We start from the raw sequence: 27,613 nt of genomic DNA, 5'->3' as shown, positions 1-27,613 counted from the left end.
CGGCGCGGCCCCTCCCTCTCCCTGTCCCCCCTCCCCTTCCCTCCTCATCCCCTCCCCCTCCACCCCTCCCTTTCTCCTTCCTTCGCCCCCCCTCCGGCCTCCTCCCCTCCTCTCATTCCTTCCCCGCCCCTCATTCCCTCCACAGCCCCCTCCCGCCCTCCCCCCTTCCCTCCCGCCCTTCCCAGCCGGACCGGGCCCGGCGCTGCCCGGCCCTGCTGGCCGCCCGCCCGCAGCACGGCTCCACGGGCTCCCGGGCCACACTAGCGGCCCGCAGCGTTTGGGGCTCGTGCGGGATCTCGAGGGTGGGGGCGCCCGCAGCCTCGGCCATGGACGTGAGCAAGATGGTAAGTGAGGGGCGCGGCCCCTCCCGCCGCCTCGCCTCCGGGCCATAGAAAGTTTCTGGCTTGTTGATCCCCGCCTGGTGCTTCTTGATGTGGGCTGGCCCACAGCACCGCACCGGCAGGGCTCCTGGGTACCGCCTTGGGGACCGCAGGGGGGCCGTGCGCCCCCAACCCCGGCTCGGTCCGTGCGCTGGGGGTCCCCCGGGCGGGGGGTCGCCAAAGTGAGGGCAGCCGCTACTGCTGGGTCTAGATTGGCCACTTGTAGGCCTGGGGGCCGTTAGGAGGGGCTTCCCTGGAGGTCCTTGTCCTGCCCCACACCCAGATATCGTAGGTGAGGGAGTGCTGTTGTTCTCAGAGAGCTACTGCTAACCCTGTGATTTGGGGGCTCTGAGGGGAGGGTTGAGCAATGGTCACAGCAGGACCTGGGGTAGAGGCTGAGCACACTTCACACCAGGGCCCCCAATGGCCTGACTCCCACCTGTCAGGCTGGCAGGCCTCCCTATGGCTTGTGGGGGTCCCCAGGGCCGCAGAGGAAAAGAACAGGCTGGTGTGTGTGTGTGTGTGTGTTTTGTCTGTCTGTCTGTCTGTGTCTATTCTATCTGACTGTCTGTCTGTCTATGGGAATGCATGTCTGTTTAGCTCAGGGATGAGAATCAGGTCCTGGAATTTGAGGCTGGTTGTGTTTGTCTCTGGGGACAAGTGTCTTTGGGGACCCCCATTCCTTAGAGAAGGTGGATCCAGCTTGGTTATAGGACAGGTGAGACTCTCTTCCTATACCAGGGGACAGGTCTCAAAAGAACTGTGCCTGCCAAAGGCAGGGAAAGGGGGGAGTCCTGTCTTCCTGTGGGGACAGCCTGGCTGTGGTGGGCCGTGCTGGGAGGCTGGGCCAGTCTGGGATAGCTGTAACGACTCCCCATGGAGCCCTCTCTGCTCCCTTGAAACTCTTGGTCTGCCAGGACCAGTCAGGACCTCTGTTCTTAGAGAAGCACCATGCTGAGATTTCCACCATTGTCTATCCCTCATTAATTCAACAGTGTGTATTTAATTAGCCATTTATTTATTTATGGCTGTACTGGAACTCAGGGCCTTGAGTTTACTAGGGGAGTGCTCTACTACTTGATCCACTCTACCAGTCTCTTTTTGCACTATTTATTTTTGAGATAGGGTCTCATTTGATGCTGGGACCAGTCTAGCCTGCAGTCCTCATGTGTGTGCTTCCCTTTGCTGCTGGAATGACAGGCATAGGCCACTGTGCTCAGCCAGTACTTGAAATGCAGTGTCACCAATTTTGATGCCTCAAATCTCCACCCTCTGATCTTGGACTCTGACTAGCTAGGGTTACAGGTGTGAGCCACAGCTCCCAGCACTAATTCTATTATTTCTATAGCAAGTATTGGGGTAAGGGCTACAAAGAAATGGAACCCAGGCCTTCTGTTCATTGGGGCTCCTAACACCTAAATGAATGGTCTATAGAGACACAGGTCAGTCAGTAGTTAGATGTCCAGGCTGGCCCTAGACAGAAGGCCACAGCTCCAAAAGCTGTTAGGGCCTGAGAAGGAGCTGCAGAATTCAGCTGGAGTATGAAGACTCAGCTGGCCCTGGAAGGCTGGGTGGAGTTGGTTCTGCCTGGTAGTACAGCCTCAGGAAGGGCAGTGGGCACAGCTAAGGCTGGGGCATTCGGCTGGGGTAGGGTTTTGAGTTAGGGAAATGTCTGCCAGTTGGTGGCAGCCAGACTAGTCAGGGCTTGAAAGCTAGCCAAGGTGCCAGGACTTGTGAGCAGAGAGGTGCATTTATTGCTTCTTTCCTCTTTTAGCCTGGAGTCCAAACAAAAGTGATACTCAATTCTCATTAATCATTGAGCAGCCAAGAAGAGCCCAACCCAGAAGCCATTGTCCTGGCCCTTTGTGAGGAGCACAGACCCTGGGCTGTGTAGCTAAAAGAACCTTCCCCACCCCACCGGGGAAACTGCACCACCTACCCCACTTCCGTTCCCACTGGAGGCCTGCTTGCCTTCCCCGCTGCCCATTCATGCCCCTTGGGAAGTCTGGCTTAAAGGACTTTCCCTGAGGGCCTTATGTTTCAGGGTTGTCCTCAAACCCAGCACTGCAGCCACGTCCTTGCCTGACACTGGCCTTGAGGGCTTGTCTGGCTCATAGGTAAGGTGCCCTGCCCAGCTTTTGTGTGGCTGGCTGGTTTTGGTGGGAATAGAGTATTTATCAGGCAAGCACTTGATCCATGCCCACAGACCCTTTTGCTTTACTTTGTTCTCTAAACAGGGTCTGGTGCTTTATTTATTTGTGTATTTATTTATTTATCTGTTTTGGCCTTAGACTGGCCTCAGATGACTATTATCCTCCTTCCTCCACCCCTCAGGTAGCTGGGATTATAGGCATATGCCACCATACCCAGCCCTATACTCCTTAATTTGTTGATTGGCCTGAAGAGCGGGAGTGTATTTTAGGTGATTGCTGTTGGGACCAATTCTCTGTGGCCTAGTTTATCTTTCTAAAGGAGGGGACAAATGACTAGAGAGAGTGGGACTACCAGCTGCTACCACCCATGAATCTTGGATGACATCAGATACCTGCCCAGGGGACAGCCAGTTAGTTCACCATGTGTTCAGGGTAAAGTGCAGATGCCCTGCTGAGATTGATGAGAGGGGTCTCTGCTTTCACCCAATGCTATAATCCTGGGACAGTCACTACCCCATCCTCACCAAAGAACATAGTAATTTGTAGACCAGTGTGTATTTGCAAGATGCTTGACAGCGTACAAAGGTTTTTCCCTATCCCATGTTATTTTATTTTTATTTTTTGGTTGGTTGTGGGGCCTGAACTCTGGGCCTGGGCGCTGTCCCTCAGCTTTTCAGCTCAAGGCAAGCATTCTACCACTTGAGTCACAGCACCACTTCCAGCATTTTTTTTTTTTTTTTTGCTCATGTGGTGCTGAGGAATGGAATCCAGGGTCTCATGCATGCAAGGCAAGCACTGTACCGCTGAGCCACCTTCCCAGCCCATCCCTACCCCATTTTTTTACCACAACCTTGTGAGAAAGGCAGGTCTAGAATACTTAGCTACATTTTACAGATTAAAAATAAGTATTGGTGGGCGCCGGTGGCTCAACGCCTGCAATCCCAGCTACTCAGGAGGCTGAGATCTGACAATTGTGGTTCAAAGCCAGCCCGAGCAGGAAAGACAGTGAGACTCCTATCTCCAATAAACTACCAGAAAACCGGAGGTGGCGCTGTAGCTCAAGTGGTAGAGCGCTCGCCTTGAGCTGAAGAGCTGAGGGACAGTGCCCAGGCCCAGAGTTCAAGCCCCACAACTGACAAAATAAATAAAACAAAAATATGTATAAAATATATAGCAGAGTTCAGTTGGTCATGGTGGTACCTGCCTATAATCTCAGCACTTGAGAGGCAGAGGCAGGAGGATAGTTAGTTGGAGGCCAATTTAGGCTCAATAGCAAATCCTTGTCTCCAAAAAACAACAACAACAACAACAAAAACATAATGGCCATAGGTAAAGACCAGGGCATTGACCGCTTAAGAGCAGTCAGTGCTGGATGGGGTATGGTTTGAAAATGGTCAGTGATGCTCTGGGTATTTTTTCCCATTCCTGTGGTTGAATGATTGATAGAGGGTGGTGCCTCAATCCTTTAGACTGTGGTATTTGCAAAGAGGGGGGCCCTTTGGGATTAAAGAAGCTCATCAGATGCCCTGCCACTGGATGAATGCTATTGGGCTCATAGGAGAAAGAGAGTAAAGGAAGGCGCTGAGCTAATGGAGCACTTGCATTACCAGGCTTGAGGCTCTGGGCTCCATCTCCACTGTAGAGAGCAGGTCGGGGAGAGATACACCAAAGGTTAGAGACACATGCTGCTTGTCTCTGAACCATACTGGAACCCTGTCACCGTAGGTGGGCCCTTAGACTTCCACAAAGCTGAGCTAGGTCAGCCTCTTTTTGCTATAAAAATCACCCAGCGTCCAGTGTTCTGTGACAGTAACATGGAATGGACCAATGCCATCTGTCCCACTGCTGATTGGGTTCGGTCAGTGATTGTGTCGATGCTCCAGGAACCCATTGAGCCAGCTATGAGTGTGAGACAGGCAGGTCTGGAGCTGGCAGCTTGAGGATAAGGATCATGGGGGAGACAGGACTCCAGGGCCGAGGGGAAGGAATCCCCCAGGCAGTGAGGAGAGGCAGGGCGTTCCCCTTATTCCCAAAGCCCAAGGTCATAACACCATGCTGGTGCTGCCTGTGGTTTGTGCCAGAAGAGCAGGTATAGCTAGTCCCTGTGGGACTAGCCAGGTTAGCCTTTCATACCTTGCTGCTGGGGATGAGCTGGGGGGCTCCAGAGAAAGGGATGGCAGTGACACTGCTATCCCATCATTAAGGAATAAATGATGTGATGTTCAGGGCAGAAGCTCAAGAGAACCAGCCCCAGGGTGGGCCCAGGAACTTTTAGGAGAGGCAGTGTGGCTGGTGGTGTGGCACAAGTGTGAGACCTAGATTAAAAACGTGCAAATGCGGGCACCGGTGGCTCATGCCTGTAATCCTAGCTACTCAGGAAGCTGAGATGTGAGGATCACGGTTCAAAGCCAGCCTGGGCAGGAAAGTCCGTGAAACTTTTATCTCTAATAAACCACTAGAAAACCGGAAGTGGCACTGTGGCTCAAGTGGTAGAGCACTCACCTTGAGCTGTAGAGTGCAGGGACAGCGCCCAGGCCCAGAGTTCAAGCTCCATGACCCGCAGAACAAAAAACACAAGTGCCAGGCACTGGTGGCTCTGCTCATGTCTGTAATCCCAGCTACTCGGGAGGCTGAAATCTGAGGATCGCAATTCAAAGCCAGCTGGACACGAAAGTCCATGAGACTCTTATCTCCAATTAACTACCAGAAAACTGGAAGTAGAGCTGTAGATCAAAGTGGTAGGAAGCTAGCCTTGAGCAAAAGAGCTTAGAGACAGTGCCCAGGCTCTGAGTTCAAACCCCAAGATAGACAACAACAATAAACCCCTCAAGTGGCTTTGACAGGTTTACACCACCTTCTGATCCCTCTTCCTGGAGGTCATGGCCCTCCCTGGGGCCTGGATCACTGTGGCACTTGCAAACCAGGGGCTTTTCTGTGGCCATGCTGTGTGGATCGAGTGCCACCTAATTAAGAGAAACAGAGGCTTGGGGAATCAGGACTTGGCACTTGGGGTTCTGGGTTCTTTCTGTGGGTAGTCTTCCAGCTTCAGTGGCTTCTCGGCTCTGAGGCAGGATGGCCTTGGGCACATGGTCCCCACTGCTTTTGTTTGGGGGTACCTGTGCTGTGAGTGTATTTTCACACCCCATAGCCATGGTCAGCAGTGGCATCAGGGAGGAAATAGGCCATGCACCACGGCTGTTATCTGGGAGCTGTGAAAAGGTGTAAAAAAAAAAAAAAGATCAAGTGTTCTCCTGTCATGGGATACTGCTGCCAACTATTTGGCATAAATCCTTACACCTTTTCTACAGGTCATCTGTGCATATGTAGGCACACTGGAATGAACCGTATCAAGTAGTGCTCTTAGAGGGAGAAACAGCCTAAGTTCCTTTGATGAAACCATGCCCATAGACAGATGGACAGACGACAGACAGACAGACAGACAGACAGACACACACACACACACACACACACACACACACACACACACACACACACACACACCATGGGCCATTCTGAAGAGTTGGATTCTAGCATCCACTATGCTATTACTCCAGATCCAGATCCATGTCTGGGTCCTGGGGATCAAGGTCTGTCTTTACTGCTTACTCATTTGGGCAGGTTACTGAGGCTCCTTGTGCCAGGGTTGTGGTTTTTTGTTTGTTTTGGGTCCGGTTGTAGGGCCTGAACTTTGGGCCTGGGCGCTGCCCCTCAGCTCTTCAGCTCAAGGCTAGCACTCTACCACTTGAACCACAGTGCCACTTCCGGCTTTTTTCTTTTTGCTTATGTGGTGCTGAGGAATCGAACCCAGGGCCTCAGGCATGCAAGGCAAGCGCTCTACCACTGAGCCACCTTCCCAGCCTCATCTCCAGAAATTTCTGTGCTCATTCCTTGGCCATCTTAGGTATAGTTTTGTTTTGTTTTTGGTGATAGAAAAGGTGGAACTCAGTGCTGGACTACCGTGCTTTTGTTTTTAGTTTGTTTTTCAGGCATGGTCTTGTGAGTTTGCCCAGCACCAACCTCAGACTGATGCTCTACTCTGCTCTTAAATAGCTGGGATTACAGGTGTACACTATCTCACCTGGTCCCTTATCCTTTCTTAAACCCTCTGCATTGACCACATTGATAAATCTAGCTTGGGACTAACTCTTAAGTTTACTCCTGGCACAGATCACTGCCAGTTACAGCCCCTCTTGAGTGTCTAGTAGGCAGCTCCAGTTTAACACGTCTGAAATCAGGCTTGTGTGTGTATGTATAGGTGTGTGGGCTGGGTGTGGGTGTGTGTGAACTCAGAGCTTTGACACGTCCCTGAGCTTTTTTGCCCAAGACTAGCACCCTATCACTTGAGCCACACCTCCAACTTCCAATTTTTTTTTTTTATTTTGTCCGTCACGGGGCTTGAGCTTTGGGCCTGGGCACTGTCCCTCAGCTCTTCAGCTCAAGGCTAGCGCTCTACCATTTGAGCCACAGCTCCAGCCATTTCCAGTTTTCTGAGTGGTTTATTGGAGATAAGAGTTTCATAGACTTTTCCTGCCCTTGCTGGCTTTGAACCGCAATCCTCAGATCTCAGCCTCCTGAGTAGCTAGGATTACAGGCGTGAGCCACCGATGCCAGGCAACTTCCAAGTTTTTTTGTTTTTTGTTTTTTTTTAGTTAATTGGAGATAAGAGTCTTATACACTTAGCTGTCTGGACTGTCTTTAAACTGCAATCCTTGAGATCTCAGCTTCCTGACTAGCTAGAGTTATACTCGTGAACCATCAGTGCCCAGCTTCTGAAACCAACCTTTTCACTTTCTCAACAGACCCACTTTCTCCCCAGTCCATCATCTCTTCTACTTCTGGGAGATATTCATGATCTTCTCTTTTTTTTTTTCCCCCTCAGTTGTGGTGCTTGAACTCAGGGCCTGGGCACTGCCTCTGAGCTTTATCTGTTCAAGGCTAGCATTCTACCACTTTGAGCACCACTCCATTTCTGGTTTTCTGGTGGAGGTAAGAGTCTCATGGACTTTCCTGCTCAGGCTGGCTTTGAACCTCTATCCTTAGACTTCAGCCTCCTGAGTAGCTAGGATTACAGGTGAGATCCACCCAGTGCCCAGCTTTTACGATCTTCTTCCTTTTTTTTTTTTTCAGGTAAAGGGTAGGTTTATTCATCTGTCTGGCACCAGGCCATGTTGGCCCTCCACTTGGCTGGGAAAGACCTGAGAAAGCACTGGGCAGGAGGGTGTCTGGGCCTGGGTCATGCCTTATCTAGGGTATGGGTGGAGAAAGATGTGGCCACATCGAATTCAGATGTGACTTCAGCAGATGCAGATGTGATCTCTTCCAGGTGTGCCAGTTGCCTAGGTAACGCAGGTACTGGGTGAAGTTTCTTTGACCTCATCCTTCTTCAGAAATTTCACTATCAGCTGGCTATGTGTGGTGTATACCAACAATTCCAGCTATTTAAGAGGAGGAGGAAAAAGGATTGAGAGTTTGAGGCCAGGTGGGCAAAGTTAACCAGACTCTCAAAGTAAAAACAAAAAAGGCTAACCCAAGTGTGGGTAGGTAGCCTCTGCTTGTAATCCCAGCTACTCAGAAGGCTGAGATGTAGAGGATCATGTTTCAAAGCCAGTCCAGGCAGGAAAGTACATGATTATTCCATCTACAAAATAGCAAAAAGCAGCTGGGCGCCAGTGGCTCATGCCTGTAATCCTACCTACTTAGGAGGCTGAGATCTGAGGATCACTGTTCAAAGCCAGCCAGTCTGGGCAGGAAAGTCTAAGAGACTTATCTCCAATAAACTGCCAGAAATCTGGAAGTGGTGCTGTGGCTCAACTGGTAGAGCAGTCACCTTGAGCTGAAGAGCTGACGGACAGTGCCCAGGCCCAGTTCAAGCACCACAGCTGACAAAAATAGTGAAAAGCAGGGCTGGAGATGTGACTCAAGTGGCAGAGTACCAGGCAAGCAGACAAGCCAAGCAAGACTCTGGGCTCAAACCCCAGTACTGCCAAAAAAAGAAAAAAGAAGAAGAAAAAGCTGTAGAGTGTTCCTGGGGACGAGTTAAGTTTTGGGGGTTTCTCAGAATTCAATCCCTAGCACCTCAAAAACTAAATTCTGTATTTAGCTCTCTGTCATCAGCGGCCTCCCTCTTCTGCTGCCTCCCTGGTTTGAGGAGGTGGGGTGACGAGCAGCAGCATCTTCAGCATGGGGGCCACCACATGCTAGGTCCACATAGAATTGTGTCTCCAAGGAAGAAAAGAATCATGTGTGGACTATGTGGGTGGGAGGGAGGGGAGAAGCTTAGAGTTTGGAGAAGAGGGAAGAGAATTGGGTGGTTGAAGGTGGCGACAGAGCTGGCCGGGAGTCTTGTGGCCTGTACCCGGCCAGCTCTATAGTTAGCAACTACATGGGAGGAAAGCTCTTTTTCTGCGTTTTATGTAACAGATTTGGTTTTGTGTAAATCACACTTCTGTAAACTGGATCCTATTTGAGATGAATTAATGGAGATTGCTATTTAAAGGAACCTGGAGCCAGTTTCTCTGGTGAAATAATAATTATCTCATTAATTTGTCCTCAGTGTCAATGCATATTTTCCAAGGGAGGGGGGAGTTACATGAACGTTGAAGTCAAGATCTGCTTGTCTTGTCTGAGCTGATGAGCTGCATCCCTGAGTCTCCCCAGAGTCTCCCTGGTCCTTTGTCATTGCTGTCTCTCAGCCGGCTGAGACCCTTCATTCCTGCTTTTCCTTTAGTGGAGTTGTTCCCTTATACAGTGCTAGGTCTTCTCAGGAGGCTGAGGTCTGAGGATTGAAGCCAGCCTGGGCAGAATGTCTGTGAGCCTCTCATCTTCAAGTAATCACTAATCTGAAAATGGAGCCTTGAGCAAAAAAGCTAAGAGACAGAGCCCAAGCCCTGGTTCAAATCCAAAAAAAAAGTGCAAGCAGGTGAACCATGCCATTTTAATTCTAGGTATTTGGGAAGCTGAGATCCAGAGGATTGCAGTTTAAAACTAGCCTGGCCAGAAAAGTCAACAAAACGTCATCTCTAGAATGACTGGAAGAGCCGGGCACTGGTGGCTCACGCCTGTAATACTAGCTACTTAGGAGGCTAGATGTGAGGATCACAGTTCAAAGCCAGCTCGGGCAGAAAAGTCCATGAGACTCTTATCTCCAATTAACCACTAGAAAACTAGAAGTGGTGCAGTGGCTCAAGCCTTGAGCTTGAGTGGCTCAAGCCTTGAGAGTGCTCGCCTTGAGCTGAAGAGCTGAGGGACAGTGCCCAAGCTCAGAGTTGAAGTCCCATGACTGACACAAAAAAAAAGAATGACTGGAAAAAAAGCTGGACTGTTGATATGACTGAAGTGGTAGAGCACCAACCATGAACAAGAAAGCGTGAATGTGAAGCCCTGTGTTCAGGCCCCAGTATCAGCACACACACATACACATGCATATGCGTGCATACACCTGTGTGCATGCACACACAGTGCAGTGTAACCAATTTGGAGGTGGAGCTAGGGGATGTCTTTGGAGTGTGCATCCTAGGAGTACAGAGTTTGGTTCCAGCCAGGTTTAGTGGACCACAACCAGAGTATGGCCTGGTCCTGGGGGAATGCCCCACTTTGGGGTTTACACAAAGTAGCCCCAGATGAGAGTGCGCAGGACACTGTGGCCACCTCCTGGGGGAGTGTTGTTCAGTCCTCTCTAGAGAGGCTGCCTATGGAGAGCTCAGACTTTATAGGCCCGCCACCCAGCCCATCTCCTGTCATGCTGGGGTAGGTGACCTGTGAGAGAGTCCCTCCAGAGAGCATGCAGTTGGGCAGTATGGGGTTGGGCAGAGCCAGAACCAGCTTCCTTGAAGGTGATGGAAGGTTGACTGATTTGAAGGTTGTTGGGCCTTCAGTCTGGTCTTCTGGTTGTCACTCTTGGTTTTCTACCAAAGCTTCTCCCTTTGGTTTTTCCTGTAATAGTTGTAACAAGTGGGCCAGGCATAATAGTACATGCCTGTAATCTCAGCTACTCAGGAGGCAGAGATAGGAGGCTCAAAGTCCTAGGTCTGAGGCAAAAAAAAAAAAAAAATTAAAAAAAAATCCTGGATAAGTAAAGCAGAAAGGGTTTGAAGCATGACTTAAGCGGTAGAGTGCCTGTCCAGCATACCCTGGACTCTGGGTCCAATCTCTAGTACTGCCACATGTGCGCGTACACGCGCGTGCACACACAAACCTATACATACCCACAAACACGCGCATGCACACTACACATACACATGACTACATAGTCACATGCATTCCTGCACACACATGCTCTCTTACACACTCCTCTCTCTTAATGTGGGGTGTGAACCCAGGGCTCTGCCCATGCTGAGTGAGTGCTGACAACAGGTCAGCTATAGGCACCTCATTCTTACTGCTGTCCTGGGTTCTCAGTGTGGTAGAAGGCAGGGTAGCAGAGAGTTATGCATTAGTATCAGCATGAGATGGGTTCCTGCCATGACATAGAATGAGGGCCCCATTGCCGGGAGGTGGCCAGTGGCAAGCTGCCTGGTCTAGTCTAGGCAGTGAGGCTGTTGTGGCCGCTTGCGAGAGGAGGAGGCTGAGGGCCAGTTGGGGACGCAGAGCGAGGAACAGGCTTGCCACAGGGAAGAGGATGTGGGGCAGCATGGCTGGTGTGGGGGAAGACACGGCCTAGGGTTGTAGCGTGTGTGGACAGCTCTCCCAGGCCAGGCTGTGGCCCAGGCAGAGGAATGGTGCAGAGATGCAGGGGCCTGGGGCCCCACCCTGTGGCTTGGGGGTGCTTGGGAAGCGAAACTGGGGCTTCCTCCAGGAGGAACTAGCAGCCCTGTGGAGAGGCTGGGCTTCCCTTCTGTCCCACTGGACAATCCCATGGACTCTGAGGCCCATGATTGTTCCAGAAACTGTTTTGGGAAGAGGAAGTTGGCATCAGGGGACAAGAAGTTTCAAGACCCATGAGAGATGCTTGGCATCATGGACTGTGTGGCCCGGGTTTGAAGGGTGGGGGGCAGAGAAAGAGGTTTCTTTTGGTGTTAGGTGGTGGAGTTTGGGAAGCACCAAGCATGGCAGGTCCTCTTACCACTAAAACATGTCTCCACTCTGAGTTTTTGCTGGCTATTTTTGAGGCCAGGCCTTGCTTCCTCCCCAGAGGCTGCCTGGGTGTGCCTTGCTTGTGGCAGGCTTTCTGTGTAGTAGGGTGGCCCGGTGGCCCGGGGGGGGGGGAAACAACACTATGTTCAGCCTTTGGTTAAGAAGTGGGGGTGTCACATTTATGCCAGCATCACACCCTGATCCTCTATGCAGCCTCAGGATCCTTGTTCCTGTGTAGCTGGGATTACAGGTGAGCCCACATCTGGGTAAGGTGGGGTCTTGCTACTTTTTACCCTGCCTGGCCTTACAATCCAATCCCCTCAAATCTCTGCCTCCTGAGGGGTAGAGATTATAGCGGAGTAGGCTAATGCACTGTCCCCCTAGCATTTTTTGGTTTTGGTTTTAAGACAGGATCTTGCTATATAGTCCAAGCTGGCACTGAACTCAAACTCCAGATCCTCCTGCCTCTGCTAGGATTATAGGCATGTGCTACCACACCCAGCCCACCACAAGGTTTGACATTCACAGTTGGGTAATCTTTGTGCCATCAAGATATTTAGAATGGGCCCATATCCCCCCATACTTCCCTCTACCCTTTCACACCATGTCCTTTCCCTCCATCCCTCCCTTCCTGTCTTCCTCCCCTCCCCTTCCCTTCCCACCATCCCCGCCTCTGAGCTGCCACCCCACACAGAGCATATCCTTTCTTCCTTCCCTCCCATGGGCCTGACCTTGGCAGCCCCTCTGCTGGCCTCCTGTCCAGAGCTGTGTGCGTGACCAGACGGTGCCCAGCTGGCCCTGTAGGCTGGGCTGGCCCAGCCCCTCCTCTCCACAGAAGCTTGGCCTGGGCTCCCATTGGCTCTTCCTGGCTGGGCTGTCCTGAGAGAGAGGAAGAGAAGCTGGGAGAAAACTGCCCTTCCTGTGGGGCCTGCTGATAATTGGCTCTCTGGGACCCATGGGGCCAGGAGGGCCAGCTGGGGCCGGAAGTGCTTTACAATGCTGCCCATTCAGGGGGCCTGCCACTGCTCCCAGGTCCCGGGTGACAGCATGGAAAGCTGGGGAACAGCCTGTTCTGAGAGGATGTGTGCTGACCCTGGGCCCCATCCTGAGGTGAGACAGAACCCCCCCGGCTGCTGTCCTCCATTGGCATTGGTTGGCAGAGCTGGGTGTCAGCCTGAACAAGTGACTCCTGAGTCTGGCTGCCAGGGTGGGGAGTGGATTCTCCTCAGCACCACCTAGGACTTGGGGTGCAGGGAACTCTACCCCAAGCCAGGCACTGGTGGCTCACAGCTGTCCTAGCTACTCAGGAGGCTGAGATCTGAAGATCGAGGTTCAAAGCCAGCCAGGGCAGGAAAGTCCGTGAGACTCATCTCCAGTTAACCACCAGAAAACCAGAAGTGGAGTTGTGCCTCAAAGTAGTAGAGCACAAGTCTTGAGCAAAAGAGCTCAGGGACAGCACCTGGGCCCTGAGTTCAAGCTCCAGTTACTGGCATGCCTTTCTGTGCACACACACACAGACACATACATTCCAGCTATTGGGAGATAGAGACCCAAAGTCAGTCTGAGCCAAAAGTTAGCAAGACCCCATCTCACACAAGTCAGGTGTGGTGGTATACATCTGTAATCCCAGCTACACAGGAGGTATAAGTAAGAAGATGGCAGTCTGAGGCCAGCCCTGAGCAGAAATGTGTAACTAAAGTGGGTTAGTGATGTTGCTGAGGGGTATAGTGTCTGTCTAGAAAGTACAAAGCTCTGAGTTCAGACCTGGAGGCAGGGGGCGGGGAGGAAACCACAGCTGCCCTGCCTGCACAGTGGCATGCCTACAGGGGAGGAAGAGGCAGGTTCTAGACTCTGGGTTTACCCTTGGTGGGGAGAAAAACAAGCATCCAAGATTCTGGGAGAAATGGGCATGCAGCCAGGCATGGCAGTGCACACCTGTAACTCAGCAGTCAGGAGGATCTCGAGTTTAAGGTCAGCCTGAGCTCCGAGTAAGGCCCTGTCTGGGAAAGAAAAATTAAAGTAAATGTTGGAAGGCTGGTCTCCGAAATGTGAAGTCAAGCAGGGGTGACAGGGAACATGTAGGCTGTGGACATCCATGACACAAAGGCAACTGTCCCTAACAGGCACCGTCTGCCCAGGAACCCTGCAGTGTGCCACATCCCGGGGACACAGCTTGTCTATGATTACAGACATGCACTACCCTGCCTACCAACTAGTTTTAAAAGTTTCCCTTGGAGCAACCACACTCACACATTTATGTATCCGCTTAGTATTCAGTGGCAGAGTTGAGTTAATTGCTCACAAAGCCTCAAATATTGATTGACTGGCTCTTTGCAGAAAATGTTTGCTGATCCCTGATCTGCTTGGCTGTGATGGTCAGTGTTAGAGTTTGTAAGACTGTTCTTCATAATTGTGTTCCTTTAGGTTTTTTCCATAATATAAGATTACAGAACACCTGACCTACCAATCGCCTACTCCAAAATCAAACCCATCACAAAACATCAGTTAGTAAGTATTAATGGAGCCAAGTGTGGTAGCACGTGCCTGTAGTCCCAGCACTCAGAAAGCTAAAGCAGGAGGGTTGTGTTACAGGATACCCTGGAGTACGTAGTACATAGACCTTGTCTCAGAGATGGGCGGGCAGGAAGGAAAGGAAATCCATATATAAAAGTTTAGAAAAGCCAGGCCCTGGTGGCTCATGCCTGTTATCCTAGCTACTCAGGAGGCTGAGATATGAGGATTGTGGTTTGAAGCCAGGCAGGAAAGTGTCAAGACTCTTATCTTCAGTTAACCACCAGAAAACTGGAAGTGGTGCTGTGCTCAAGGTAGTAGAGTACTAGCCTTGAGCAAAAGAGTGCAGGAACAGTGCCCAGGCCTCAAGTTCAAGCCCCATGACCACCACCAACAAGACAAAAGTTTAGTGAATAGTTTACAATGGAGGAAATACTACAGAAGTGCTTGCACACTATGGAGCAGTGTGTTCTTTAAGAGTGAGTTTGAGTTCTATGGAGAATGTGCCACACGGTGTTTTGCAGTGAGGGCAGCAAGATGTGGAAAGGACGTGTGAACTGCAGACAGTCACTCTACAGTATTTATTAGGAGGTGCAAAAGGAATCCTAGCAGATTGTTGGTGTGATTTAGGGCTGAGGGATTGCATGGAAAGGAATTGAGAAAAGTGTAAGAAAAAAGTATATACTTTAAATACTCACAGGCCACAGTTGCTCAAGCCTGTTAATCACTCAAGAGGCAGAGGTCAAGAGGATCACAGATTGAGGCCAGCCCAGGCAGAAAGTTAGTGAGACCCCCATCTCAACAAGCAAGGTGCAGCAGAGTACATCTGCACTCCAAGGTCCCCAGAAGCTGTAGGGAGGACTGAGGTCTTAAGGCTGGCCCCAGGTTAGAGAGGAGAAACCATATCTGAAAAAGAAAGCAAAAAGGGCCGAGGATGTGGCTCAAGTGGTAGAGCATCTGCCTAGCAGGTAGAAGGCCCTGAATTCAAGCCCCCCTGTACCACAAAATCAGCCTGTTTATGTGATGTGGTTTATATATTTGTATAAATTATATTCATACATATCTATACCATGCTAAATTAAAGAGAGTTATGATCATACAAAAGACTAGAAAGACCAATCCAGGTCCTCTGGTGTCATTAAGGAAGGCAAATGCCAGGGCGGCCTGCCAGGGCCAGCCCAGTGGAAGGTTTTGGGGTGACGAGGGGTGACAGGATGGTCCCTCTGCTCCTGGAGGAATAATGTTTTCCCCTGGAATCAAAGGCCTCTTTGTGTGGGCCTTAATTGCTGGCCTGCGGTGCCAAGAGAATGAGTGGCAGGCGGGCATGGCAGCTGGGCACAGCCAATGCCAGGCAGCGGAGCCTACTCCCTAGGCCAGCCTGAGCCAGCTGGCCTGGGACTGCTACCCACCTCTGCCCCCAGCTGGGCGCAGGAGGCCTGTGGGCATTGGGGGAGGTGGGAGAAGGGGTGGGGCTCTGGGAGTACCTCAGCCATTCAGATGCCTGCTCACATCCCTCCTCCCCTCTTGTCTTACAGACTATCAGCATCAATAAGGCCATTAATGCCCAGGAAGTGGCCGTCAAGGAGAAACACGCCAGAAATATCCTTTGGGAAGTGTGGCCCGATCATTCTGGAGCAGAGGCAACCCAGAGGGAGGCCAGGGACAGGAAAGCAAGCCCCACTCGGGGCCAAGTACCTGCAAGTGGAGCAGCTTCTGGTGGGTGCCACAGCTTCTCAGAGAGAGCTACCCTCAGAGACCCCAGGATAGAAGGGACCCTGGGTCATTGAGCCCAGTTTTGAGGGGGGGGGTGGTAAGTAGTTCTGGGGTCATGAACTCAGGGCCTTGGGTTTGCTAAGCAAGTGCAGTCACACTTGAGTCACACACCAGGCCCTTTTCTGCTTTTGTTGTCTTTTGGATATGGTGACATGTTTTTGGTTGAGTGAGCCTGGACCCCGATCCTCCTCCTACCTGTGGCCTCCCTGATTGCTGGGATGACAGGCATGTACCACCCCACCATTCTTCCTCTGATTGAGATGGAGGTCTTGCTACCTTTTTTGACCAGATTGGTCTCAAACTGCTCTCCTCCCAATCTCTGCCTCTGATTAGGTAGGATTACAGTCAAGAGCTACCATGCTTTGCCCGGTCCTTTTAACTTGCCACAGACCTGTCCCTCTCCTAGGATCACAGTGTTGTGGAACTCCAATCCATGCAGAGTTCTCCTTTGAGACATCTTCCTGGCCCAGAGGGGTTTTCTTTTTTTCTTTTTTGGTCCAGTTGTGGGGCCTGAACTCTGGGCCTGGGCACTGTCCCTCAGCTCTTTAGCTCAAGGCTAGCACGCTACCACTTGAGCCATAACACCACTTCCGGCTTTTTTTTTTCTGCTTATGTGGTGCTGAGGAATTGAACCCAGGGCCTCATGCATGCAAGGCAAACGCTCTACCACTGAGCCACCTTCCCAGCTCCCCCAGAAGGGTTTTCATGTGTGGTTTCTAAGTCCTCTGGCTGGGCCTAATACTTGGCCTTTGGAGCCACATTGACCAACTCTAGGCAGCTGTTGTCCCCTTGTTTTGATCTTGAAAGCCAAAGAAGAAAAGAGAAAGGCCCAGTTGTAAAGAAACCAAGGCAAGGGACCACATGAGAGTAAAATCCCTTCTTATGAGCAACATCTACAGAGGCCAGAGGATTGACAAAATGCTAGATTGGGGACATGGCTTATGTGGTAGAGCACTTGCCTTGTAGGCATAAGGTCCCGAGTTGAATTAAAAAAACAAAAACAACAACAACAGAAAACCCTTACTGGGAAATTTGAAAGGCCTGGTCACATACCACTGCACAGAGTCCGCCATCATGGATTTGTGGCTGTGTAGTGGGCGCAGGTGCAGCACACCCAAGTCAATGGGTCTCCTGAGGTCCTTCCTGGAGCTACAGTGGGGCTGGGGCCAAGCAGGCCATGGGGAGGTTCCTGTTGGCCGTAGGAAGCTCTTGGGTGCCAGGCTTGTCTGGGCCACTGTGCTCTGTGGCACAAAGCCAGCCAGCCAACCCTGGAGAGGTCTCCCAGGGCTGGTGGCCACAGCCGCCATGCCCTGCACAGCAGCTGCAGTGACTGTGGCCAGCCTGCAGGGGGCGGGCTTTGGCTGGATTTAGGAGCAAGGTTGTTCACCCAGGACACAAAATAGAGAGGCAAATAGTGGAGAAGGGCAGAGAGAGGAATTCCTCTACTGCACAGGATCCATGGGACAGGGCAGTGTGGGCACCAGAGCCCATCTTCCAGGCAGACACGAGCTTTGAGCTTCCATGGAGAAAGATGGAGTGGTGGGGAAGCCGCATGGTTACCATAGTCTGGGCCCCATGGCCTGGCTGACCCACGTCTAAGTTCCGCTTCCAGGGATGTCACTGTCTGTGGTCACTGGAGGGGAGCAATCCAATTCCCAGGAGGCAACTGCCCACTCCAGGGTACAGCTTCCTCCTCCTTACCAGTCAGTGTCCTCCAAGTCCAGTGCTCTACAATTTGAGCCATGGCTCCACTTCCAGCTGTTAGTGGTTAATTGGAGATAGAGTCTCATGGACTTTCCTGACCGGGCTGGCTTTGAACCACCACCCTCAGATCTCAGCCTTCTGGGTAGCTGTGATTCTAGGTGTGAGCCTGGTACCTGGTTATTTTTGGCATGGGATCTCACCTCCTGCCTTGGTGTAAACCTAGATTACCATCTCCCTATTTTACGCTTCACGTTGTAGCTGGGATGAAAGGCAGCTTTTTCTGTTGAGGTGGAATCTTGAGGACTTTTCTGCCCTGGCTAGCCTCAAACCATGATCTTTCTAACTTCAACCTCCCAAGTAGCTGGAAGTACAGATATGAGCCACAGACATCTATCTAGGAGTAGCTGATGGATGTCCTTCCCCATGGAGGAGCCTTGACAAGCAGCTGATCTTGGTCTAGGATCCCCTGGGGGAATCTAGGGCTATGGATGGAGCACTGAGCACCTTCATTCATTCATTCATTCTGCAGTTCTTTGGGTAGAACCTGGGCCCTCATGTGTGCTAGGAAAGCACTGTATCACTGAGCCGCATCCTGGCTTTTATATTTGGGTTAATGTCTCATGAGGTGGTCGAAGTCTGTCAAACTCATGACCCTGCTGCTTCTGCTTCCGAACCCCTGCGGTTATAGGCATGCTCTACCACGCTCAGCACAGATCCTCACTTTCAGTACTACATAAGAGACCTTCCTAGAGAGCACGGGCGTGTGTTGTTCAAATGTGAGCTTTGAGGACAAGGCAGCACCAGTCTGGCCCGGGCGCCCTTGAGCACGTTAGAGAGAAAGAGAGGCCCTTCTGTGTCTGGGGGGAAGGCATCATGAAGCCTCAGAACCAGGCAGTTGATGGCCATTGGCAGGATGGATGCCCAGCTCAGGGTGCTGACAGTGAGCTGTGTCCCTGGGAGGCAGCACCGTGCCTGTGTTTTCCCTGACCCCCTCACCCTGCATCTTGGGCACCCACCATGAGAAAGGTGCGCACACCTTCTGGTCTGTGGTCAACCGGTTGCCCCTGTCAAGCAACGCCATGCTCTGCTGGAAGTTCTGCCATGTGTTCCACAAGCTCCTCCGAGACGGACACCCAAATGTGAGTCCTGGGGCGCCCCTCACCCCCAACACTATACCCTTTCTCCCCCTCCTTTTCTGAATGTAGTACTGGGATTTGAGCTCAGGGTCACATCCTCATTTAGCAAGCACTTGAGCACATGAATCACACACCCTGGCCCCTTTTTCCTTAAGTTGTTTTTAAGAGTGGTGTCTTTGATCTTGATCTTCCTACCTAGGCCTCCAGAGTGGTGGAGTTATAGGTGTACACTACTATGCCCAGGTTTGTTTGTTTGTCTTGTTTTTGTGTTAGTACTGGGGCTTGAACTCAGGACCTAGCCCTGTTTCTTGGCTTTCTCACTCAAGGATGGCACTCTACCACTTGAACCACAGCTCTACTTCTGGCCTTTTGGGTTCATTGGAGATAAGAGCTTCACAGACAGACATGGCATTGTGGCTCAAGTGGTAAAGTGCTAGCCTTGAGCTGAAGAGTGCACGGACAGTACCCAAGCACAGAGTTCAAGCCCCACGACTGACAAAAACCAAACAGACAAACAAAAAATGTGAACACTATTTTGCTGGGCACTGGTGGCTCACACTACCAATGTAATCCTAGCCACTCAGGAGGCTGAGATCTAAGGATCACAGTTCAAAGCCAGCCCAGGCAGGAAAGTCCATGAGACTCTTATCTGCAATAAACCACTCACAAAACCGGAAGTGGCACTGTGACTCAAGTGGTAAGCGCTAGTCTTGAGCTGAAGAGCTGAGGGACAGTGCCTAGGCCCAGAGTTTAAGGTCCACAACTGACTAAAAAAAAAAAAGAGTCTCACAGACTTTCTGCTGGGCTGGCTTTGAACTGTGATCCTCAGCTGGGATTACAGGCATGAGCCACTAGCACCTAGCCACTAGTACCTAGATTGTTTTTTTGAGATAGGATTTTGCTAACTTTTGGCCAAGTCCAACCTTAAACTGAAGTCTTCCTGATCTAATAAGCAGCTGGGATTACAGGCATGAGCATGCAGTCTAGGGTGATGGGTCACCTCCTTAGCCTCCACCCCCACTAGATGTCTGGCTGCCCTCTCACATTTCTGTTTCCTGTCCAGGTCTTGAAGGACTCTCTGAGATACAAGAATGAGTTGAGTGACATGAGCAGGATGTGGGTGAGTTTGGAGATTCTTCAGGGGCCACCTGCCCCTCCCCCATGTGCCCCAAAACAAGGACTGAGATATGACAAATGTACCTCTTGTAGCTTGTTTAAGATTTCTTCTGTGAGCAGCAGGGAGGGTTGAAGGATTGTACTACCACTTGAGCCACAGCTCCACTCTGGCACTTTGCTAGTTAATTGGAGATAAGAGTCTCATGGACTTCCCTGCCTGGGGCTGGCTTTGAGCCAAGATCCTCAGCTCAGCTAGGATTATAGGCGGTGTGAGCCACCCAGTCTTGGCTTGTCTGTTATATTTGTAATGAGAAAGGGAATCTTTGGGAAGGAAGCACTGGCTGCAGGTATCTTTCCCAGCACTCCCTCGTGCTCTCTTGTCTCTTCAGGGCCACCTGAGTGAGGGCTATGGGCAGCTGTGCAGCATCTATCTGAAGCTACTGAAGACCAAGATGGAGTTCCACACCAAGGTGAGCACCTGCCACCAGCCCTGGGTCTCTCCCTCATGGTGGGCAGGTCCATCTCTCAGCCTCCCAGCCTGGAGAGAGGAAGACTATGGCCAGGGTAACTGTGCTCAGGGCCCTGAGTTGTTGCAATATAAGGGTTTTGGCTCAAGTACTCTGCAGCCATTTTACAAAGTAGAGGAGCCACACACCCCAGTTACAGGTACTGCTTGTGAACATGTCAGAGATGCCGCCCCTGGGCACGCCTGTACTCCCAGCTACAAGAGGGGCCGTAGATAGGAGGATCGAGTGAGTCTAAGGCCAGCCCAGAGCAAAAGCGCAAGTGATCTTAGCTGAAAAATAATGAAAGCAAACAAGCAGTGGAGGTGTGGCTCAAGTGGTAGAGCACCTGTTCAGCAAGCACAGGGTCCTGAGTTCAAACCCCCATACTGGGACAGAAAAATCTGGATTCTAAGGACTGGGGTTGTAAGGCAGTGATAGAACTTTGTCTGGCAAAAAGAGAGAAAGGGGCAGGGAGGGAGCAAGAGGGGGGGAAAAGAGAGGATAAGGGATCAATTTGATCATGAAAAGCACTTCCTGTAGCTGGGCAGTGTTCCCCACCTGTAATCCCAGCACTTGGAGACTGAAACTGGGGGATACAATAGTAAGATCCTGTCTCAAATAAACAAAAGGAAAAGGCAATTATTGCCATTTCCCTAACGAGTCTGCACACAGACCCTTCGTGTAGTCTGCATCTGGCAGCCATCCCAGCTGCTCAGAAGCAAAGATGGGGCAATCAGGACAGAATACAAACCACAGGGCTGGGATGCCGAGGGGGGACATGGGCAAGCACTGTTTTCAGGGTCACTGTGTGGTGGTGGCCCCCCCTCTTGGGGTCACTGCAACCCTAGCCCCCAGCACATAGAGCTGTGGGAGGGGTCCAAGACCCCAGAGGGCGGGGCCAGCCGCAGTCCTGATCACAGGTGCAGAGGAAGTAACCAGAGGGTTGAAGCTAGGAGAGAGAGCCTGGTGGTACACACCTGTAATCCCAGCCGCTTGGGAGGCCACAGCAGGAGGATCAAAGTCATGTTCTCAGGAATGTTCCAGTGTGTGGGTTTGGAGAGTGGAGACATGAGAGGTTGTAGCCACTGGCCCTACAGTCCTGAGGATGAGCTGTGTGCCTACAGGAGGCCCCTCGAGATGGGCTGCTCACTTCCTGTTTCCACCTCCTTCTAGAATCCCCGGTTCCCAGGCAACCTGCAGATGAATGACCGCCAGCTGGATGAGGCCGGCGAGAGCGACGTGAACAATTTGTGAGTTGGCATAGGGGAAGGAGGTTCTTTGCCTGTCACTCCCCCCTGGCCTCCCCGGGGCCCAGGGCTGGCAGGGCAGGGGCTGGCACAGGTGCTGGGTCTTTTCTCTGTGTCACTCCATCTCTACTCAACATGGGACCCGCCCACCCCTTGGCAGTATGCTGAGGGCCCTGTGTCTCCAAATGGCTGTCTGTCCCTATGGAGGGGCCGAGCATAGGGAGTGGGAGGCACGGGAGCCCACACCGGGCATTGGGTGGAAGCCTAGCCTGGTGGAGGGGTAGAGCTTTGTGGAAGAATGCTTGCCTGGCATTTGCAAGGCCCTATCGTGTCACACACGATAGGTTAAGGCTGAAGCCCAGCCTCCGCAGAGACAGAGGTCAGGAGGATTGTGGTTCAAAGCCACCCTGAGCAAGAAATTGGTGAGATTCGATCTGAGCCAACAAGTTGGGCATGGCAGTGTTTGTCTTCACTGCCTTGTAGGAGGTGGTAGAAAGGAGGATTGTGGTCCAAGGGCAGTCCCAGGCAAAAGTGTGAGACCCTATATGAAAAAAAAAAAAATAGTCAGGAATTGGTGGCTAACGCCTGTCAATTTGGCTACTCAGGAAGCTGAGTCTGACGATCACAGGTTGAAGGCAGCTTGGGCAGTGAATTCCGTGAGATTTCTCTCCAATGAACCACAAAAATGCCGCAAGTGGAGCTGTGGCTCAAGTGACTGAGTGCCAGCCTTGAGTTAAGAAGCTCAGGGACAGCAAATGGTTGAGGTGTGTGGCTCAGGCAGTAGTTCATATGCCACCTCGCCGGTCCAAGGCCCTGAGTTCAAACTGTAGCTCTCTGCTCTCCCACCCCAAAAGAAAAGGTCCAAGACTGCAGTGTGCGATTGGAGCGCTCTCTCTTTCTTTCTCTCTCTCCCTCCCTCCCTCCCTCCCACTCTCCTTCCCTCCCTCCCCCCCCTCTCTTTCTCTCTCTTTTCTCGGTCCCAGTTTCCAGCTCACGGTGGAGATGTTCGACTACCTGGAATGTGAACTTAGCCTCTTCCAGACTGGTAAGTCCCCCATCGTGGGCACCAGGGAAGACAGTGGGCAGACCTGCCAAGCGCCCAAGCACATTCTCAGTTCTGTGATCATGCCTGCAGCCTGAGCTGGTCTGCTTCCCTCACAAGCCACTCCACCCCCTTCTCCCCAGTAGCTCCCCCTCATCTTCCTGTGGTGGGTTCCCCTGCTTTCTGGGAACATGCCTTGGCAAAGGCCTGAATCAGAAAGTGTTCTGCACTACAGGCATTCTCACATAACTTGGTTAGAAGCTGCTGCAGTGGGACTCTCTGCCTCCCTCATCCTCTTACAGCATCCTTCAGCTCCGGGCCTCCGACAGGTGGCATGCTCCTTCACACGCATCACAGGACACAGGCAGGGAGGCGCCAGAAAGATCCAGGCCTCAGATCTCAGCCTCCTGAATAGCCAGGATTACAGGCATGAGCCACCCACGCCTGGCTATTTTTACTTTTCATTTTATGTTTTTTAGCTTCCAGAAGTCACAGGGAGGCTCTGGGCTTCCCTCAGGACTTCCTCACATGCAGGGCAGGGGGACATCAGGGAAAGTCATGTCCTAGCCAGCAGGTACTGTCTCTAGGGACAGTGGGCAGCCCATGCAAGAAGGAGATAAAGGGCTGGGTGTGATGGTGGCTGCCTGTAATCCCAGCACTCAGGAGGCGAGGGCTGGCTTACATAGCGAAACCTCCTGTGTCAGACCAAAAGAGCCAGACAGCGGTGGCTATGCCCGTCATCCTAGTTACTCAGGAGGTTGAGATCAGAGGATTGTGTTTTGAAGCCAGCCTGGGCAGGAAAGTCTGTAAGACTCTTCTCTCCAATGACCCAGCAAAAAGCTGGAAGTGGAGCTGTGACTCAAGTGGTAGAGTGCCAGCCTTGAGCAAAAAAAAGCTCATAGACAGTGCCCAGGCCCTGAGTTCAAGCCCTAGTAGCAGCCTCCCCCCCCCACACCAAAAAAAAAAAAAGGGAGAAGGAGAAGGAAAGCTCTGGCCAGCCCGGTGTCCAGTTGCAGGGCTGGGGTTTCGGGTAGGGGCTGCATGCGGAGGGGCCCCACAGGCAGGACATTGAGGAACAGTTTCATTTCTGGGTGTGGGAAAGCAGAGGGAGGCAGTGTCCGCTGACCTGGCCAGCCTTTGACTCCCATAGTCTCCCCTGCGCCCTACCCCTACCTCTGGTGCCTGTGTCCCCTGCCACAGCCCTGTGGCTCTCTTCTTTTTGGCCAGCCTGGTGATGACAGGATGGGGTGACCACTGGCCACTTGCCCAGGAGAGGGAGGCTGGGTTGCTGTGTCCACCATTCTCGCTCCATATAAATAGTGTCCCACCTCCCATTAGACCCAAGACCTCAAAACTGCGTTGTTGTAATCCTGTATGTATATGTGGGTGGATGTGGTTGTGGTGCTGGGGCATGAGCTCAGGGCTTTGCATTCTCACTCAGCTTCTCTGCTTATGGCTGGTGCTCCACCACTTAAGCCACGCCTCCAGTCTGATCTTTGGCTGGTTCATTGGTGATGGACTCTCTTGGCTTTTCCTGCCCAGCCTGGCTCTACAGTCCTCTAGAGCTCAGCTTCCTGAGTAGCTAAGGTGCTAGGCTTGTTTTGGGTGTTGGGGGTCAGAAACTGCATACGAGGCCCTGTAGGACAGCTGTCCGTGGCTGGGGGGACGCATGCACGTGCACTCCTTGGTGGGTGGCAGGCTCCTGCCCACGCCTCTGCAGAGCCCCCCACAACTGCCTGGGTCCCACTCTCACTTGCCAGTGTTCAGCTCCCTGGACATGTCACGCTCCGTATCGGTGACGGCGGCGGGCCAGTGCCGCCTGGCCCCCCTCATCCAGGTCATCCTGGACTGCAGCCACCTGTATGACTACACCGTCAAGCTCCTCTTCAAGCTCCACTCATGTGAGTAGCAGGGCAGGCCTGGCCTGCTTAGCCTCCAGTTCCTGAGGTGCCTGGCCCCACCCCCCATGCTTTGGCCTATCACCATTCACCAAGGGCCACGCCAGCCCCCACCCCCACCCCCCAGCAGCCAACCACTGTTTTGCTTTCATTAATTTTAGGGTAGGGTCTCAAGTGTTTGCTTGCAGCTGGCCTTGGACCTTAGTTCTCCTCCTCTGCCTCACACAGAGCTAGGATTATAGGTGTGAAGCACCAGGCCTGACTTGGCTGAGATGAGGTCTTGCTACCCGTTCTGCCTATAGCAAGTAGCTAGGATTAGAGGTGTGTGCTACCCTGCCCGGCCCGTACCTTATACATGTATTTCCCTGGATATACCAAATGATTAGAGGTGTATGCTACCCTGCCCAGCCCGTACCTTATACATGTACTTCCCTGTATATACTAAAAGAAATGTTTTTCAAATATATATTTGAAAAATAAGCCTAGTCTGATGGCATACACCTCTAATCCCTGCTATCTGGGGAGCTGATTCAAGATTGCTGGGGCCCAGGAACTCAAGGCAGGCCTGGGTGAAGTTAAAAGAAAGAGGAAAGGACAGAATAAACATAACTTAAAAAAAAAAAACTTAAGATGAAGCCGGGCGCTGGTAGCTCACGCCTGTAATCCTAGCTACTCAGGAGGCTGAGATCTGAGGATTGCAGTTCAAAGCCAGCCCGGGTAGGAAAGTCCACGAAACTCTTATCTCCAGTAAACCACTAGAAAACCAGAAGTGGCCAGTGGCTCAAGTGGTAGAGCACTTGCCTTGAGCTGAAGAGTGCAAGGGACTGCGCCCAGGCCTAGAGTTCAAGCCCCACGACCGACAACAAAAAACAAAACAACAACAAAACTGAAGATGAAACAAGCTGCATTATGATTCAAAGCTGAAGTTCAGATTGTGCAGTGTGGAAGAATGTCAGCGACCTGCGGACAGCCAGCTCCATCACCAGGGGTGGGGACACAGAGGTGGCTAGGGACTCAGACCCAAACCCCAAAGTGCACCCCACATAGTACAACACCCCCATCCCCCACACCTTGGTCCATGCTGCCACATTAGGGCCACCATGGCGTCCCCTGCCCCTAACTGCTTCTAGTTCCCTGCAGGTCTCCCCGCTGACACCCTGCAGGGCCACCGAGACCGCTTCATGGAGCAGTTCACAAAGTAAGTGACTCTCAAACAAGAGCGCATGCTTTGAAATCCTTTGCAAGTAGAGTTGTCTGCATAGGGTCAGGCATTGTGGCACACCCCTGTAATCTCAGCACCTAGGAGGTTTAGGCAGGAGAATTACAAGTTCTGAGCCACTCTGGGCTGTGCAGTGAACTGTCTCAAGGTAATGGTTACTGGGCACTGTGGCTCACCCTAGCCACTTGGGAAGTGAAGAGCAGGGGAAGGAGGTTCAAGGCCAACCCAGGTAGAAGGAAGTTTGTGAGATTCCATCTCAGACAATGACTGGGCATGGTGGCATATACCTGCTGTCCCAGCCCCAGGGAAAGCACAGTGGCCAGGCATTGTGGTGCCTGCCTGTCATCCCCACAACACTAGGAAGTACAGGTAGGAAGATCTCAGCCCCGGCCAACCCGAGCATCTCTCGAGAGCTCACCTTGAAAGTAACCAGTGGTGTGGCACCTGTTCAATAAGGAGTTCGGTTCCCAGTACTGCCAAAGAGCAGAGGAAAAGCAAGAAACTACCACACACCCGCCAGAGCACATGCTGCCGGAGAGGAGGGCGCCATGGTCTGCACCCTGGATTCAGTGCATTTGAGGTGCAAGTTGCCCTATTCCGTCTCTTCAGCCTCTTCCACCCTCTGGGACCTTCTAACATCTTCCAGACTCCCGACCTCCTTCCTGCCCCACCTCCTCCCTCCGGACCCAGCATGTACAACCCACTGCCATTCCAGGGCCATGGGTCACCTCTTTCCATTCCCATGCCCTATTTCCCTAGGCCCACCCCACCCTAACACCCCAGCTTCTCAATCATAGTTTCCTATTTGCTTGGCCTGCACTTGAGTTCTGCTTTTTTTTTGGGGGGGTCCCCATCCTGGGGCTTGAACTCAGGGCCTAGGTGCTGTCCCTGAGCTTTTTTTTTTTTTTTTTTTTGCTCAAGGCTAGCACTCTACCACTTGAGCCACACTTCTGGCTTTTTGGTGTTTCATTGGGTGGAGTCATGGACTTCCCTGCCTGGGCTGGGCTGGCTTCGAACCACAATCCTCAGATCTCAGCCTCTTGAGTAACTAGCATTACAGGCATGATCCACCAGCACCCAGCTTTTGCTTTTGTTGTTGTTGTTGTTGTTGCTAAGTAGTAGGTCTTGAACTCAGGGCCTCAAGCTCTCACTTAGCTTTTTCACTTGTGGTTGGTGGTTTACCCCTTGACATACCTCCAGTCTAGCATTTTGCTCTTTATTTTAGAAATAAGAGACTTTTCTGTCCAGGCTGGTTTCAGTTAGCTTTGAATCACAGTCAGTCCTCAGATCTCAGCCTCCTGAGTAGTCAGGGTTACAGGCGTGAGCATCAGCACCTGGTGCCTGTTCATGTCTTTGCCCTTGACCATGGCTCCTAAGCTAGTTTGCTGCTTTCCCAAGGTCAAAGGGCAGTGGGCCTGCACTCACTTCTGGTGCCCAGCTTCTTCTGCAGAGGCGTTACATTCTATCATGAATGACTTACTAAAGCCCAGGAGATAGAAAGCTGGGTCTCGGTTCCTGGAATGGTCAATTCCAGTAGCTTGTGAAAACAGTAGACTGTTAACATTGGCACAAGCCCAGCAACCCAACCTTGTGATCTGTGCCTGCATTTCCTTCCATCTTCTAGCTTAGGAAAGTGTCTCCCGGGGTAGATGCCATGTCCTTGCTTCCTTAGAGACGTGCTGTACTTGAATTCAAGGAAAGCAGCAGTGCGGTCTGGCTGCACCTAAGCCTAGGGGGTCTGGAAGGCCATCCTGAGACGCCAGACTTTGTTGTTGGAGCTGAACTCAAGAAAGTTCTGTCACCATTGAGCTCCGTGATCCAACTCTGAGTGCTTTTGTGTTTCTAGGTTTCCAGTG

At 51.9% G+C, this 27,613-nt stretch overlaps 1 protein-coding gene across 1 annotated transcript in view; it reads left to right on the top strand.

Annotated features, from left to right (window-relative positions):
* Positions 1-27,613, top strand: part of Hip1 (huntingtin interacting protein 1) — a 93,690-nt gene that overhangs the window by 44,269 nt on the left and 21,808 nt on the right. The window contains exons 2-9 of the mRNA XM_013031818.1: positions 15,652-15,715; positions 18,590-18,732; positions 19,793-19,849; positions 20,235-20,315; positions 21,525-21,601; positions 22,582-22,643; positions 24,401-24,541; positions 25,679-25,736. Coding sequence (XP_012887272.1) covers positions 15,652-15,715; positions 18,590-18,732; positions 19,793-19,849; positions 20,235-20,315; positions 21,525-21,601; positions 22,582-22,643; positions 24,401-24,541; positions 25,679-25,736 — 683 coding nt within the window. The remainder of the gene's footprint in view (positions 1-15,651; positions 15,716-18,589; positions 18,733-19,792; positions 19,850-20,234; positions 20,316-21,524; positions 21,602-22,581; positions 22,644-24,400; positions 24,542-25,678; positions 25,737-27,613) is intronic.

Source organism: Dipodomys ordii, unplaced genomic scaffold (genome assembly GCF_000151885.1).
Source record: "Dipodomys ordii isolate 6190 unplaced genomic scaffold, Dord_2.0 Scaffold143, whole genome shotgun sequence".
Taxonomy (NCBI): domain Eukaryota; kingdom Metazoa; phylum Chordata; class Mammalia; order Rodentia; family Heteromyidae; genus Dipodomys; species Dipodomys ordii.
Note: the sequence above shows the minus strand (reverse complement) of the source record. Positions and strands in the feature narration are given on the sequence as shown.